The 12,898-nt window shown below is 34.1% G+C and overlaps 1 protein-coding gene across 1 annotated transcript; it reads left to right on the top strand.

Moving 5' to 3' along the window:
- The first annotated feature begins 2,923 nt into the window (after positions 1-2,923).
- LOC131947383 (uncharacterized) lies at positions 2,924-12,788 on the top strand. The gene is made up of 8 exons (XM_059308593.1): positions 2,924-3,133; positions 4,802-4,888; positions 5,181-5,231; positions 9,933-10,013; positions 10,350-10,406; positions 11,805-12,094; positions 12,518-12,658; positions 12,756-12,788. Exons 2-8 carry the CDS (start codon positions 4,819-4,821, stop codon positions 12,786-12,788), a joined length of 723 nt encoding a protein of 240 aa, XP_059164576.1. The 5' UTR covers positions 2,924-3,133; positions 4,802-4,818.
- The last annotated feature ends 110 nt before the right edge of the window (positions 12,789-12,898 follow it).

Genomic DNA, 12,898 nt, shown 5'->3' with positions numbered 1-12,898 from the left:
GTAACGATGTGCTACGTGGTGGTGGGTAAAGAAATGTGACGTAGAATTTTGTTTTATATTTAGAACACAAATAATCAAAACCATTCAGGCAGATGCGTAGCGACCTATTCCGGCGCCCGGGCGAACTATCAATTGTGCGCCCCCTCCCTCCCATTTATATATAGTTATTCCTGTCTGTGAAAAAGCTCCCCTCCCCCCCCCCCCTCTCCACCCCAGTTGGAAAGGTTTGTAGCGTTTTTTACCAGTTACTATCTCGTAACATTTTCTATTTCGGTGCCACAAAATTGATAGAGAAAACAGATAGATTCTAAATCAGTGTGTAAAGCCTTGAAATCGTTTATTTTCTGACATTGACTTTATATAATTCAATACTTAGCTTAAAATGAGCTTTTAAATTAATTTCTCTCCCCCTTTTGGCGCCCACCCGCCCTCCCCTAGCAACGCCATTGCATTCATGCCCTAATTAGGAGCTGGGTGATATTTGATGACGTCCATTTTGGAAATGAAGTCCTGGCAATTTGTGACGCCGTATGACTACTGTGGGGTAAGTACTTTATGGAAGAACGTTAATTAATTCGATGTTAATGTTCTAAAAGCAATCAGAGTCCTTTTATTCTTGATCCCATCCGACAATCTACATCTATTTCAATATTCAAAATTGTGAGAGGTATAACGCCGTTAAGCTGATAAGTCAGTCACAAAAAAAGGGGTGGTCCCACACTGAAAGAACACAAGAGACGTGTGCCTAGACCCAATCTTAAACCTCAATCAGATTTTCTTCCAGGCATCTCTTTTCAGCACTTGAAATTTTCGGGGGGGGGGGTCGGTCAACATTTTTCGGGGGGACAACGACACTAGTCGAAGAAAGCCTACCCCCCCCCCCCCCCCCGAACGAGATGGATTTTATATAGTAAACATACACTTTTACCAGTGCCCGCCCCCCCCCCCCCGCCCCCAAAAAATGTTGACCCCCCCCCCCTTCAAATTTCAAGTGCCCCCCCCCCCCCCCGGAGAAAAAAAGCCTGGAAGAAACACTGACCTCAATCATGGGGGAGGGGGCTATCCAAGGGTCCTGTGACTATTACGATACAGAGAATTATATATTGTTATAACTGTAAATTATGTAAAGCAAAGCGATCCGGAAATGGCTAGCTCCATCCCGGTTAACCTCCCCCTTAACCGTCTGTATCCTCAGAGTTTCTTCCACGCATCTCTAGAAAAAATTCTACCGCCCCCCCCCCCCCCCCCCCCCCCCCCCGAACAAAATAAAATTTATATAATTTATATAGAAAATATATAATTTTAACAGTGTCCCCCCCCCCTCCCCCGAAGAAAGTCTACCGCCCCCCCCCCCCCCCCGAAAATTTCAAGTGCCCCCCCCCCCCCCCCCCCGGAGAAAAAAGTCTGGAAGAAACACTGTGTATCCTCTTTGAGGATAATTCAGTCGAATTGTACCACGCAGGGCATGTGCCAAGGGGGAGAAGGCGAGGTTGACAAAGAAGAAAATGGCTGGACTGAGTTGTCTGTTACAGTAGGACCTGGACGGATGGTAAAGCATTGTTGTTATGGGTAAAACAGATATAGATTCTAAATGCTCCTATGGCTATTCCTTAAAATTTCTTGTAAATATCATCAATACATTTATTTGGGTCCTAGCTTGTTAAAAAACTGGATTGTTATTACGAATTTTCAAGTGCCTCAGTTAGCCGAGTATAAATTAGCCTAATCTATTACATACAACTATCCTATTTTTCTAAATGTGTTATGTAGATGTAAAAAAATCACTATTAATAACATTTCATTAATTTTTTTTCACATCATTCATGAAACCATAAACATTATCATTATCATTATATCATTGCCACCTAGAAATTCTAGACCTAGTTAACTCCCCTTCTTCTCATAAAGCCTATCTAAAAAAAAAATTTAAAGTTTTTAAATGGCTAATATTATATCTGGAGTCTAGGCTGCATTTAATTGAATGAGCTTTTTAACTAATTTTTTTTTAAGTATCATCTTTATATACATAGGCGTATGTGAACAGTTTTAAAGAAATCGGTTTGGTAGAGTATAGGCCCTAAGTGTCCAGGTGGGTCTGTGGGTGCAAATATCAGCCAGATTTTTTAACAAAGTACGAATGCGCGGGGATTTTTTGATGGTAAATTCTGCCTGTTTCTCGCTGTTCGGCACATGCTTCTTTAATTCTGTTGAATAGATCTGCTTTTTCAAAAACCGGTTTGGTGCAGATAATATGGCAAATCCTCGACATTTCTTACATTGTGATAAGTCCCGCTGTTTGTGATGTTTATAGACTTTTTCCCATTATGTGGGCGAGGTTTCTGTTGACCAAATTTTATTAAGCAAATTGCGTAGCTGATTATTTACACTCCTTTTTTAGGACCTGGTATGGTACATCGTCTAAAGTTATTAGAATCTATATAAAGTATATTTATCAGTAGTAACGTTTATGTGACTTTTTTTAGACTTGAGACTATGAAAAATATCTTGTTTAGTTTGTAGTTTGTGCTTTCTTGATTTAATTTGGATTACTGTTCGCTTCGCATTTTGTCTAGATCTAGATTCTAGGCCCTATTGTTTAGTTTTTCCAGGTTGTCAGCACTATAGATTAGTATAGATCTATCCGTGATAAAGGCTGACAATCTTGATATGTTATCACAACCTCAAAGTCTAGTGGAGGATGAAGCACATTTTGCCTGGCTTCTTTCTTATAAGACCGTCTCACTTGGTTAAACCTGTCTGATTTGAGAATCATTGCAGCGACCACAGTGCACTGTATGTGCAACGAGTGACTGACGTCACAGCGTATAGATCTAGATATCTAGGCCTAACCAACGACATTTTTGTACGCGGAATCTGAAATTGTTTACGGAGTGATATAATATAGATTCTAGATCTCGGATAATTAGATCTACAGTCGAGCCTGGTGAGGCGGTACTTACTTGTTGGGGCCCATTGCTTCTTAATTATTTTGTTTTTTTACGTTGAAATTCTAGATTTAGATCCAGATTTATCTGGTTTAAATTTCGTTGTGTTGTGCAATCTGGAGATCGAGCACACACTTCAGGCACTTCACACAGTGACAGGTGTGAAATTTTTTTAGCCTACGTCGCAGGTAACAATTGTTTACAAATGTTTTCTTTGTGGCTTAATTAAACTTAATTTTATTGGTAATCTATCGTTTTAGGTACGTAAAATCGCCCGCGACTAGTAATGTGAAAAACAGGTGACTCCTTAAATTTCTAATAATTATTTCACATTTTGAGGAGGATTTATGTTTTGAAAAATACAAAAATGTTTCCTTGTTTCATTTATGTACCTGTTTTCAAACAATTGAATTAAAACTTTTCAATAATAAATAAAGACTAGCGATGTTTCCAACAGATGCAACCATGCTCATTTACTATAGCAGCCATCTTGTTTAACTTCTTTCTTTGTTGACTAATAGCGCAAGATTCAGGGGAAGGCAACTCTATTTTACAAATGGCTGCTGTTTATATAGGAAATACTGCTCACAAACACTGCTGTTAAAAGTTAATTTCTTGCCTATTTTGATATATTTAGCTATTGATTTAGGTTTATTATTCATTTATCTATAATATTTGACACAAATATATCAAAATATACTTCTATTAAAGCCTTGACAATGAGGTAACTTTTTCGTACATTACTAGCCGCGGGCGATTTTACGTACCCAAAACGATAGATTACCATTTTATTTTATTGTTTTTTGTAAGATTATGGCTGTTAATGGATTGTAAATGTAACACTAATTACTAGAATCTAATACTAGCCGTATTGGGCTTTGGGGCTATTCCCAGCCGACTGTGAATAGTCCCAATACGGCTATTCGTAGTATGTAGATCTACATCTAAGTAAGTCTTAGTCTAGAGCTAGACTTGTTAAAATAACATGATTTTCTACTGTAGATTATACCTAATCTAAAAATAGAGATGTTGGTAGCAGTTAGTAGATTTCTAGATCTACATTATAAGAGATTTAATTTCCTTCAAAGATTTTAATAAACTTGTTATCAAAAGTTGACTGTATGAGCCAATGAGGGCTTAAAGGAAAAAAATGCTTCCCACAAACGCCAAATCCAAATAGATTATATATCTAGATCTAAAATCATCATCTTTTCCAGTTCGTACCCAAGACAAATGGGGCAGATAAAGTAGAGTTCATCTGTTTCAAAGTCCTTGGAATATGAAGGGATAGTGTGGTCAACACTATGACAAGCCACCTTTGTTTTCACTTAAGTGAGTTAGGTACCCATCAGAGCTGGGTGGACTCAGAGACATTCTATGGGATTTTAACTTTAAGACATTCGGGTTAGCAGTCTAGCTCTCTACTGCTAGGACAAGCCATCCAATTTTGTTGATAATATTATTTTGTTTAAGATGGCTGACTACTGACTTGCAAATGCAGTTGTTCAAGTTTGTTTTGAAATTTCAATACAAATCTTCTTACTTCATTGAACCAGTGTTTCTTCCAGACTTTTTTCTCCGGGGGGGCACTTGAAATCTTCGGGGGGGCGGTAAACTTTCTTCCGGGGGGCGGACACTGTTAAAAGTATATATTTTCTATATAAATTATATAAATTTCATTTCGTTCGGGGGGGCGGTAAAAATTTTTCGGGGGGGGCTTTGCCCCCCCGAAGAGATGCCTGGAAGAAACTCTGCATTGAACCAGTTTGGGTTACTTGATAAAATAATAGCCTCAAGTGGTTTATTTAACTCATTTTTTTAATTATTTGAACAGCCAAATTTTTATTATTGTTTAGATCTATCACCAAAAAAAATGAATTCAGAGGGTGTCCCTGAAACAGAAAGCACTTCCCAACAAATTGACAAGATCCTACCAGTTCAACGTGAGTGTAAGCTATCCAATGTTAATTGTATGCATATTAAAGTTTTAAAATAAAAATTACTGAGATGTGTGTGACAAATAAAAACTTGTAATTTAAATTTTACCAACTTGAGGCCTACCCACAAGTCTACTATTACCTATGAACAATGAAATTTAAAGCATCATAGAACTAGTTAAGGGGGGGGGGATATTTTAATTTTCATAAATTTATCTATTGTAGCAATTCAATACACCTGCAATTATTTTAATGATTAGAGATTGTCAGATCTACTAACAAATTATGTTAATTGCAGATGAACCTTCAGCAGGAAGATATGGCATTGCCCAACATGCAGAAGAAGCTGGTAAATATTATTAACAACAAAGTAGATTGCAGAGCAATACTTTGTAATGGTCATAAATATAAAACTGTAAAAACAGTATACATCACAATTCCCTGATGGTTTTAGCCAGTGCTGTTTTAATTAATCCTATCACCTCCAGTGTTTACTCTAAGCTGCGCGGTTGCCAGCCGCGCAGTAGTTTTGAACCTGCCACACAGTCCTTTGGAGTCATCCATGTATGGGAAGTGAGGCTCCGACATAAATTGCCTTATGCGTGTGGACTTTTAAAAGGGAATTAAATGGACTTTTGTTGACAGGCAAGGGAGGGGGGGGGGGCACGGCGTGTCCAAAATCCAAAAAATTTGTGGACGTTATAAATGGATAACACCTTTTGTAAAAAAATGTATATCCTTGTATAAGATTTTAAAACACTGCACACACAAAATACAAGCTGCACACTAGCCTTTTCCCCTTAGAGGGAATATTGATCACCTCCAGTGTTTTCCTTGGGTATTTGTAAAATATATTTGATCAATCTGTTTTTAATGACATGCCCTTAGTTTACTATTTATTATTTACAGATCAACCTCTAGGGACAAAGGACAGTAAACCATTGAAACTTATGCCTAGTAGTTCTGAAGAAAATATTGCTGAACTTTGTAGTAAGTATGATTCCAATTCTATCAAAACTTATCCAAAACCTCTTAAGCTACGATATTTATCTGACTTAGTCTACTGGTAGTGGAAACTGGCTGAAAGTTTTAGACTGTACAACTCAAGTACATCCACAACCACTTAATCAAGTGAATTCTCCTTCATGTGCCTTACTGTCTGGCCCAAGAGAGTGCTTATAAAAGGTGTTTCTGTAATGATATTGCATAAGTAAAAGTTAATAGTCATTGTATTTGTCCCTAATTGCTGTTTCTGTATCTTACTAAAACTTAATATGCTCAAGTCATTTTTATTTTTTTATTTTCTTGTTTAAATTCAATTCTGATATTTAGAGATCAGCACATCCGGTATTTTTCTTTTTATTTAAAGTTATAGTAAGAAAACTATCATTTTTTTTTTTATTAAGCCAGATCTGTTTAACTTTATTTTACTTTTTATTACTTTTTAGCAGGAAATAAATTAGATCAACATGTACATTTTTTTTTAAAAATAATGTTCTGCACATAATGTTGTGACTTAATGTTTACAATTTAAAGAAACTAAGCAATACAATCAATTATAAATAAATACAGTCTAGAATAGGTTGTAGAATTTTCATAAACAAAATGATGAACACAATAATTCATCTTTAAAGTTAAATTTTAAAAACAAAATTACGTTTCTTAAGTCTTAATTAGGGGTCGGCGTGGTTGAGTCTGTAAAGCTCATGGTTGCTAACCCAAAAGTCTCGAGTTCAAACCCTCAGGCAGATGAGGCTCAGAGGCTGGGGACAGCTACTCTTCTAGGATAGACAACTCCAAAATGAAACAAATGCTTCCTTGTAGATTGTTCTTGGTTGGACAAAGGCTATGGAAGCAAATCCAAAAAGAAAAGAAGGCTGAAATCAGAGTCAGCGGCTTACATGGCGCATAACAAGTTGACATATATACTTATTTGTGTTGGAGGGATTCCCAACACTAAAATTAAGAACGCAGTGGAAGAAGAAGAAAGTCTTTATTCATAAAGGTCATATTATTTATTGCAGATGAAAAAGAAAGCACTTCCCAACAAATTGACAAGGTCCTAACTGTTCAACGTGAGTGTAAGCTATCCAATGTTAATTGTATTCAATTTAAAGTTTTAAAATAAAAATTACTGAGATGTGTGTTACAAATAAAACCTTTTAATTTAAATTTTACCAACTTGAGGTATACCCAGTAGTCTATTATTACCATGAACAATGAAATTTATAGCATCATAGAACTAGTTAGGGGGGAAGGGGGGGTGGATATTTTTTTTTCATAAATTTATCTATTGTAGCGATTCAATACACCTGCAATTATTTTAATGATTAGAGATTGTCAGATCTGTTAACAGACCTTTACTATATCAAAGCATGTTATTTGCAGATGAACCTTCAGCAGGGAGAGATGGCATTGCTCAACAAGCAGAAGAAGCTGGTAAATATTATTAACAACAAAGTAGATTACAGAACAATTACTTTGTAATGGGCTTAAATATAAAACTGTAAAAAGTATACATCACAATTCCCTGATGGTTTTAGCCAGTTTTGTTTTCAGTAATCTTATCACCTCCAGTGTTTTCCTTGGGTATTTGTAAAATATATCTGATCAATCTGTTTTTACAAGCTTTTATTTAACTCACTTCCTCTGTCTGTGGACAGTCTGTCGTCAGTCTAGATAGAAACGCAGGAGTGAAAATTCGGACAGTTTTACTTGACCGATACGATTCACAGTTGGCACGTGGGTCAACACATGAAGACAATGCAATCTGAAACTAAATTTGACTTAATTGGATGCCTAATTAATTTTTTATTAATTAATTAAAATTTGGACCGAATCAATAGGCATGTCTATGCCGACCGCACCACACGCGTCATCACGTTCCATAGCTGCGCCATCAAGTTCAGTAGGCGCGCCATCATGTTTAATAGGCGCAATGGTTTTTAGTCATGTAACTCTATTGTGAATAAAACATGTAAAGTACTGAAAAAAAAATTCATAAAAAAATGTTTTAATAACAAGCTTTTATGTACTAATGCACTAAAAAGTAGAAAATAAATTATACACTACTATTTAAATAACTATAAAGAAAAGCGTGGGTCTCTTCTTAAACATTAGTGAAGGTATCCAATAGGTACTAAAGTACTAAAGTGACCCACGCTTTTCTTTATAGTTATTTAAATAGTAGTGTATAATTTATTTTCTACTTTTTAGTGCATTAGTACATAAAAGCTTGTTATTAAAACGTTTTTTTATGAATTTTTTTATCGACATGCCCTTAGTTTACTATTTATTATTTACAGATCAACCTCTTGGGACAAAGGACAGTAAACCATTGAAACTTATGCCTAGTAGTCCTGAAGAAAGTATTGGTGAACTTTGTAGTAAGTATGATTCCAATTCTATCACAACTTATCCAAAATCCCTTAAGCTATGATAGGTATCAGACTTTGTCTACTAGTAGTGGAAACTGGCTGAAAGTTTTAGACTGTACAACTCAAGTACATCCACAACCACTTAATCAAGTGAATTCTCCTTCATGTGCCTTACCGTCTGGTCCAAGAGAGTGCTTATAAAAGGTGTTTCTGTAACGGTATTGCATAAGTAAAAGTTAATAGTCATTGTATTTGTCCCTAATTGCTGTTTCAGTATCTTACTAAAACTTAATATGCTCAAGTCATTTTTATTTTTTTATTTTCTTGTTTAAATTCAATTCTGATATTTAGAGATCAGCACATACGGCATTTTTCTTTTTATTTAAAGTTATACTAAGAGAACTATCATTTTTTTTTTATTAAGCCAGATCTGTTTAACTTTATTTTACTTTTTATTACTTTTTAGCAGGAAATAAATTAGATCAACATGTACATATTTTAAAAAAATAATGTTCTGCACATAATGTTGTGACTTAATGTTTGCATCTAAAGAAACTAAGCAATACAATCAATTATAAATAAATACAGTCTAGAATAGGTTGTAGAATTTTCATAAACAAAATGATGAACACAATAATTCATCTTTAAAGTTAAATTTTAAAAACAAAATTACATTTCTTAAGTCTTTATTAGGGGTCGGTTGAGTCTGTAAAGCTCATGGTTGCTAACCCAAAAGTCTCGAGTTCAAACCCTCAGGCAGATGAGGCTCAGAGGCTGGGGACAGCTACTCTTCTAGGATAGACAACTCCAAAATGAAACAAATGCTTCCTTGTAGATTGTTCTTGGTTGGACAAAGGCTATGTAAGCAAATCCAAAAAGAAAAGAAGGCTGAAATCAGAGTCAGCGGCTTACATGGCGCATAACAAGTTGACATATATACTTATTTGTGTTGGAGGGATTCCCAACACTAAAATTAAGAACGCAGAAGAAAAAGAAAAAAGTCTTTATTCATAAAGGTCATATTATTTATTGCAGATGAAAAAGAAAGCACTTCCCAACAAATTGACAAGATCCTACCAGTTCAACGTGAGTGTAAGCTATCCAATGTTAATTGTATGCATATTAAAGTTTTAAAATAAAAATTACTGAGATGTGTGTTACAAGTAAAAACTTTTAATTTAAATTTTACCAACTTGAGGCCTACCCACAAGTCTACTATTACCTAGGACAATGAAATTTAAAGCATCATAGAACTAGTTAGGGGGGGGGAATATTTTGATTTTCATAAATTTACCTAGTGTAGGGATTCCATACACCTGCAATTATTTTGATGATTAGAGATTGTCAGATCTACTAACAGACCTTTACTATATCAAATTATGTTAATTGCAGATAAACCTTCAGCAGGAAGATATGGCATTGCCCAACATGCAGAAGAAGCTGGTGAGAATTATTAACATTAATTAAAGTAGATTGTAGAGCAAGTACTTTGTAATGGTCATAAATATAAAACTGTGTAAAAAACAGTATACATCATAATTCCCTGATGGTTTTAGCCAGTGCTGTTTTTAGTAATCCTATCACCTCCTGCATTTTCCTTGGGTATTTGTAAAATATATCTGATCAATCTGTTTTTAATGACATGCCCTTAGTTTACTATTTATTATTTACAGATCAGCCTCTTGGGACAAAGGACAGTAAACCATTGAGACTTATGCCTAGTAGTCCTGAAGAAAATATTGCTGAACTTTGTAGTAAGTGTGCCTCCAATTCTATCAAAACTTACCCAAAACCCCTTAAGCTACGATATTTATCTGACTTAGTCTACTGTTAATGGAAACTGGCTGAAAGTTTTAGACTGTACAACTTAAATTTAAAAAATGTTTAAACAACAAGCTTTTATGAAATAATGCAATAAAAAGGAGAAAATAATGATTTTCTTTAAATATACAATAATACACTACTATTTGAATTACTATAAATTACTATTTCAGCACTGGTGTACAGTAGTTCATTCATAATTTTTAATGTTTGGCTTTTTATTAATAGCTTTATTTAAGAAAATCTTATTTTTATAATTATTATTCTAGCCAAACCTGTCTCAGCTTCTCCAATTGATCAAGAAAACAGTGAAGCCACAGCTGTTGGTAAGATTCATTGTAGTTTTTGTCAATGTTGGGCTAAAAGGAATAAAACCTACAATACTTCAGCTTTCAACAATACACTGTGATTGTTCTTACTAATAGATGGGTTTCCAAACTGGGACGCAATGATCTGAGAGGCTGCCAAGTTTTAGTACAGTAATGCAATTTGTTTTTTCAATATTGACTTGCTAAGGAACAGAAAAACAAAAATTGTTCTCAGTTATGAATCTATGAAACCTTTAAAACTCAAACGTCACTTAGAGACTAATCATTTAGAACACTAGAATTATCCTAAATTCTTTTGTTGGGATGAAAATACTTTCAAACAACAAGTTTTCAACAAAAGAGCATAGCATTACTTAGAGCAAGCAGCATATGGAGCTATGTTGGAAAATGCCAGCCAGAAAAAACCTCACACAATTGCAGAAAATCTCATCAAACCCTGCATGTTGAAGCTGGTGAAATTAATTGTTGAGGATACTTACTGTATTTTTTTCTTCTACTGGTCATCGAGTCAACTAGATGATTAGGACTTTTAAAAAAAAGAATCTTGATAAATATATAAGGAGTGTGGGACTGAACATTTAAAAATGAAAATTTAAGTCACAAAAGTGCAGCAAGCAACACACTCTTAAAACCGTTTAAACTTTATTTTCCTGGGCAGTATATTGTTATTATACGTCTATAATGAGGGAGAGAAGCAGGCATACAAATAAGGACATGCAAAGCAAGATTGCAGCAAGCTAAAATTGGGTTGAGGTCCAGTGATATACCACTCAAGATTAAACTAAAGGGTGTTTGATACAACAGTAGAACTAGTTGTGCTTTATAGAACAAAGACATTAGAACCACAGTCATTTATCAACTAATGTCTTAATCTTTACATCCATTGGACCAATGCCATTACCAATAACAAAACTATTGAAGTAGATAAGGTTCGGTTTATCTTTTTCTGTGACTTCTGAATAAAGAGGGTTGGTGTGGTCAAGACTAGGACAAGCCAATTACAAGCCACTAAGTTAACAGTTAAGTGCTCTAAGTAAAAACTATGGCTGCAAAGAAATCAATGGCCTTTCTGAAGATGAAATTCTCCATAAAGATATTTAAAAATGTAGAAGGATTGATCACATGCTCAGGTAGCTGATGACCAGCTAAAAAATACAGGCTGAAACCTGCAGTATAAAAATGTTGAGGTCAAGAAAGACCTGTAGACAAGAGTAAACGGATGACATAAAAAAGATGGGGTGAGAGGGAAATTAGCTGAGGATTTGTGATCTATAGGGCTCTTATGTATACTTATGTCCAAGTGAGATAGCAGGCTACCTGCTTCATTTTATTACTTTGTCAATCAACATTTGTGTAATGCAGGCTTTTTAATATTACTTCATACTGATATTACAGACCAAGACTGTAAAAAGACTGGTGAACTTCCTGCATCTGGGATACTTGTGAATACTGGCCCAAAAAGGCGAGGACACAAAAGACTTAAAAAATTTAAGGAGAGAGGTCATTATGTTAGACAAATTTATGTAGAATTAATAAATGCATGTGTAAATGTAGGCAAATTTATCAATTTCTCCTTAAGTAAAATGAAAATTTCAAAAGTATATGTCAAAATTAGAATAAATAGCAGGCTTACAAGTGACTTGTATAATAAGAGAGAATATTTTTTTACTAGACTAAAATTTGCAGTTATAAATAAAATAAAAAACATTTCAATGAGAAAAATGTTTTTAAAAATGTTAAATCTATTTTTGCTAAATAAATTTAGATCTATGAATAAAATTATAACTTTCTCTAGATCTATCAATTCACAAAATAAAAATTCAATGCAATCAGTTATACTTAAAAAAATTGAAATAAATAAATCATTAAAAGACATTTTTAGTTTGAGATTAAATAATAAGTTAGTGTTATTTGAAAAATACAATAAAATAAATATAATGTATTTAGAAAAGTACAATGAAAATTATAAATTGGATATATTTCCTAATGGCTATGGTAATTATAATTTTAGTATTACTATTATAAACACTTTTATACATTCTTATTTTGTTGGTGAGTTTGATGAATTACCATTTGTCATGAAAAGATATTTTTTCTTTGTATTTGAGATATACAAACTTGCCAGTAATTGGATAAAAGGAGAGGCTATTAGATTAAGTTCAAAAGCTGATAAAGCAGGGTTTGATTTTAAACATTGTACTGGATGTGATATATTTAATTTGCCAAACTTTTATGATTTTTCTGCAGAAGTAAGTAAAGATTGTGTAGTCAAATTAAAATTAAAATTGGAAGAAAAAAAACAAATCTTAGTTTTAGAGGTTTTATATTGTAAAAACTTGATCTTAGAAATTAAATATGAAAATTATAAGAGGGAAATAACTTCCAGAGATGACTCCATATTAGCCTGCTGCAATTTAATTTTAAATTATGAAAAAAATAATAGCAGATCAGTTGCAGATTTTTTAACTGAACATAGAAAACAATGTTTA

The sequence above is a fragment of the Physella acuta genome, unplaced genomic scaffold (genome assembly GCF_028476545.2).
Source record: "Physella acuta isolate Inbredline_101_S28 unplaced genomic scaffold, ASM2847654v3 ptg000056l, whole genome shotgun sequence".
NCBI lineage: Eukaryota > Metazoa > Mollusca > Gastropoda > Physidae > Physella > Physella acuta.
Note: the sequence above shows the minus strand (reverse complement) of the source record. Positions and strands in the feature narration are given on the sequence as shown.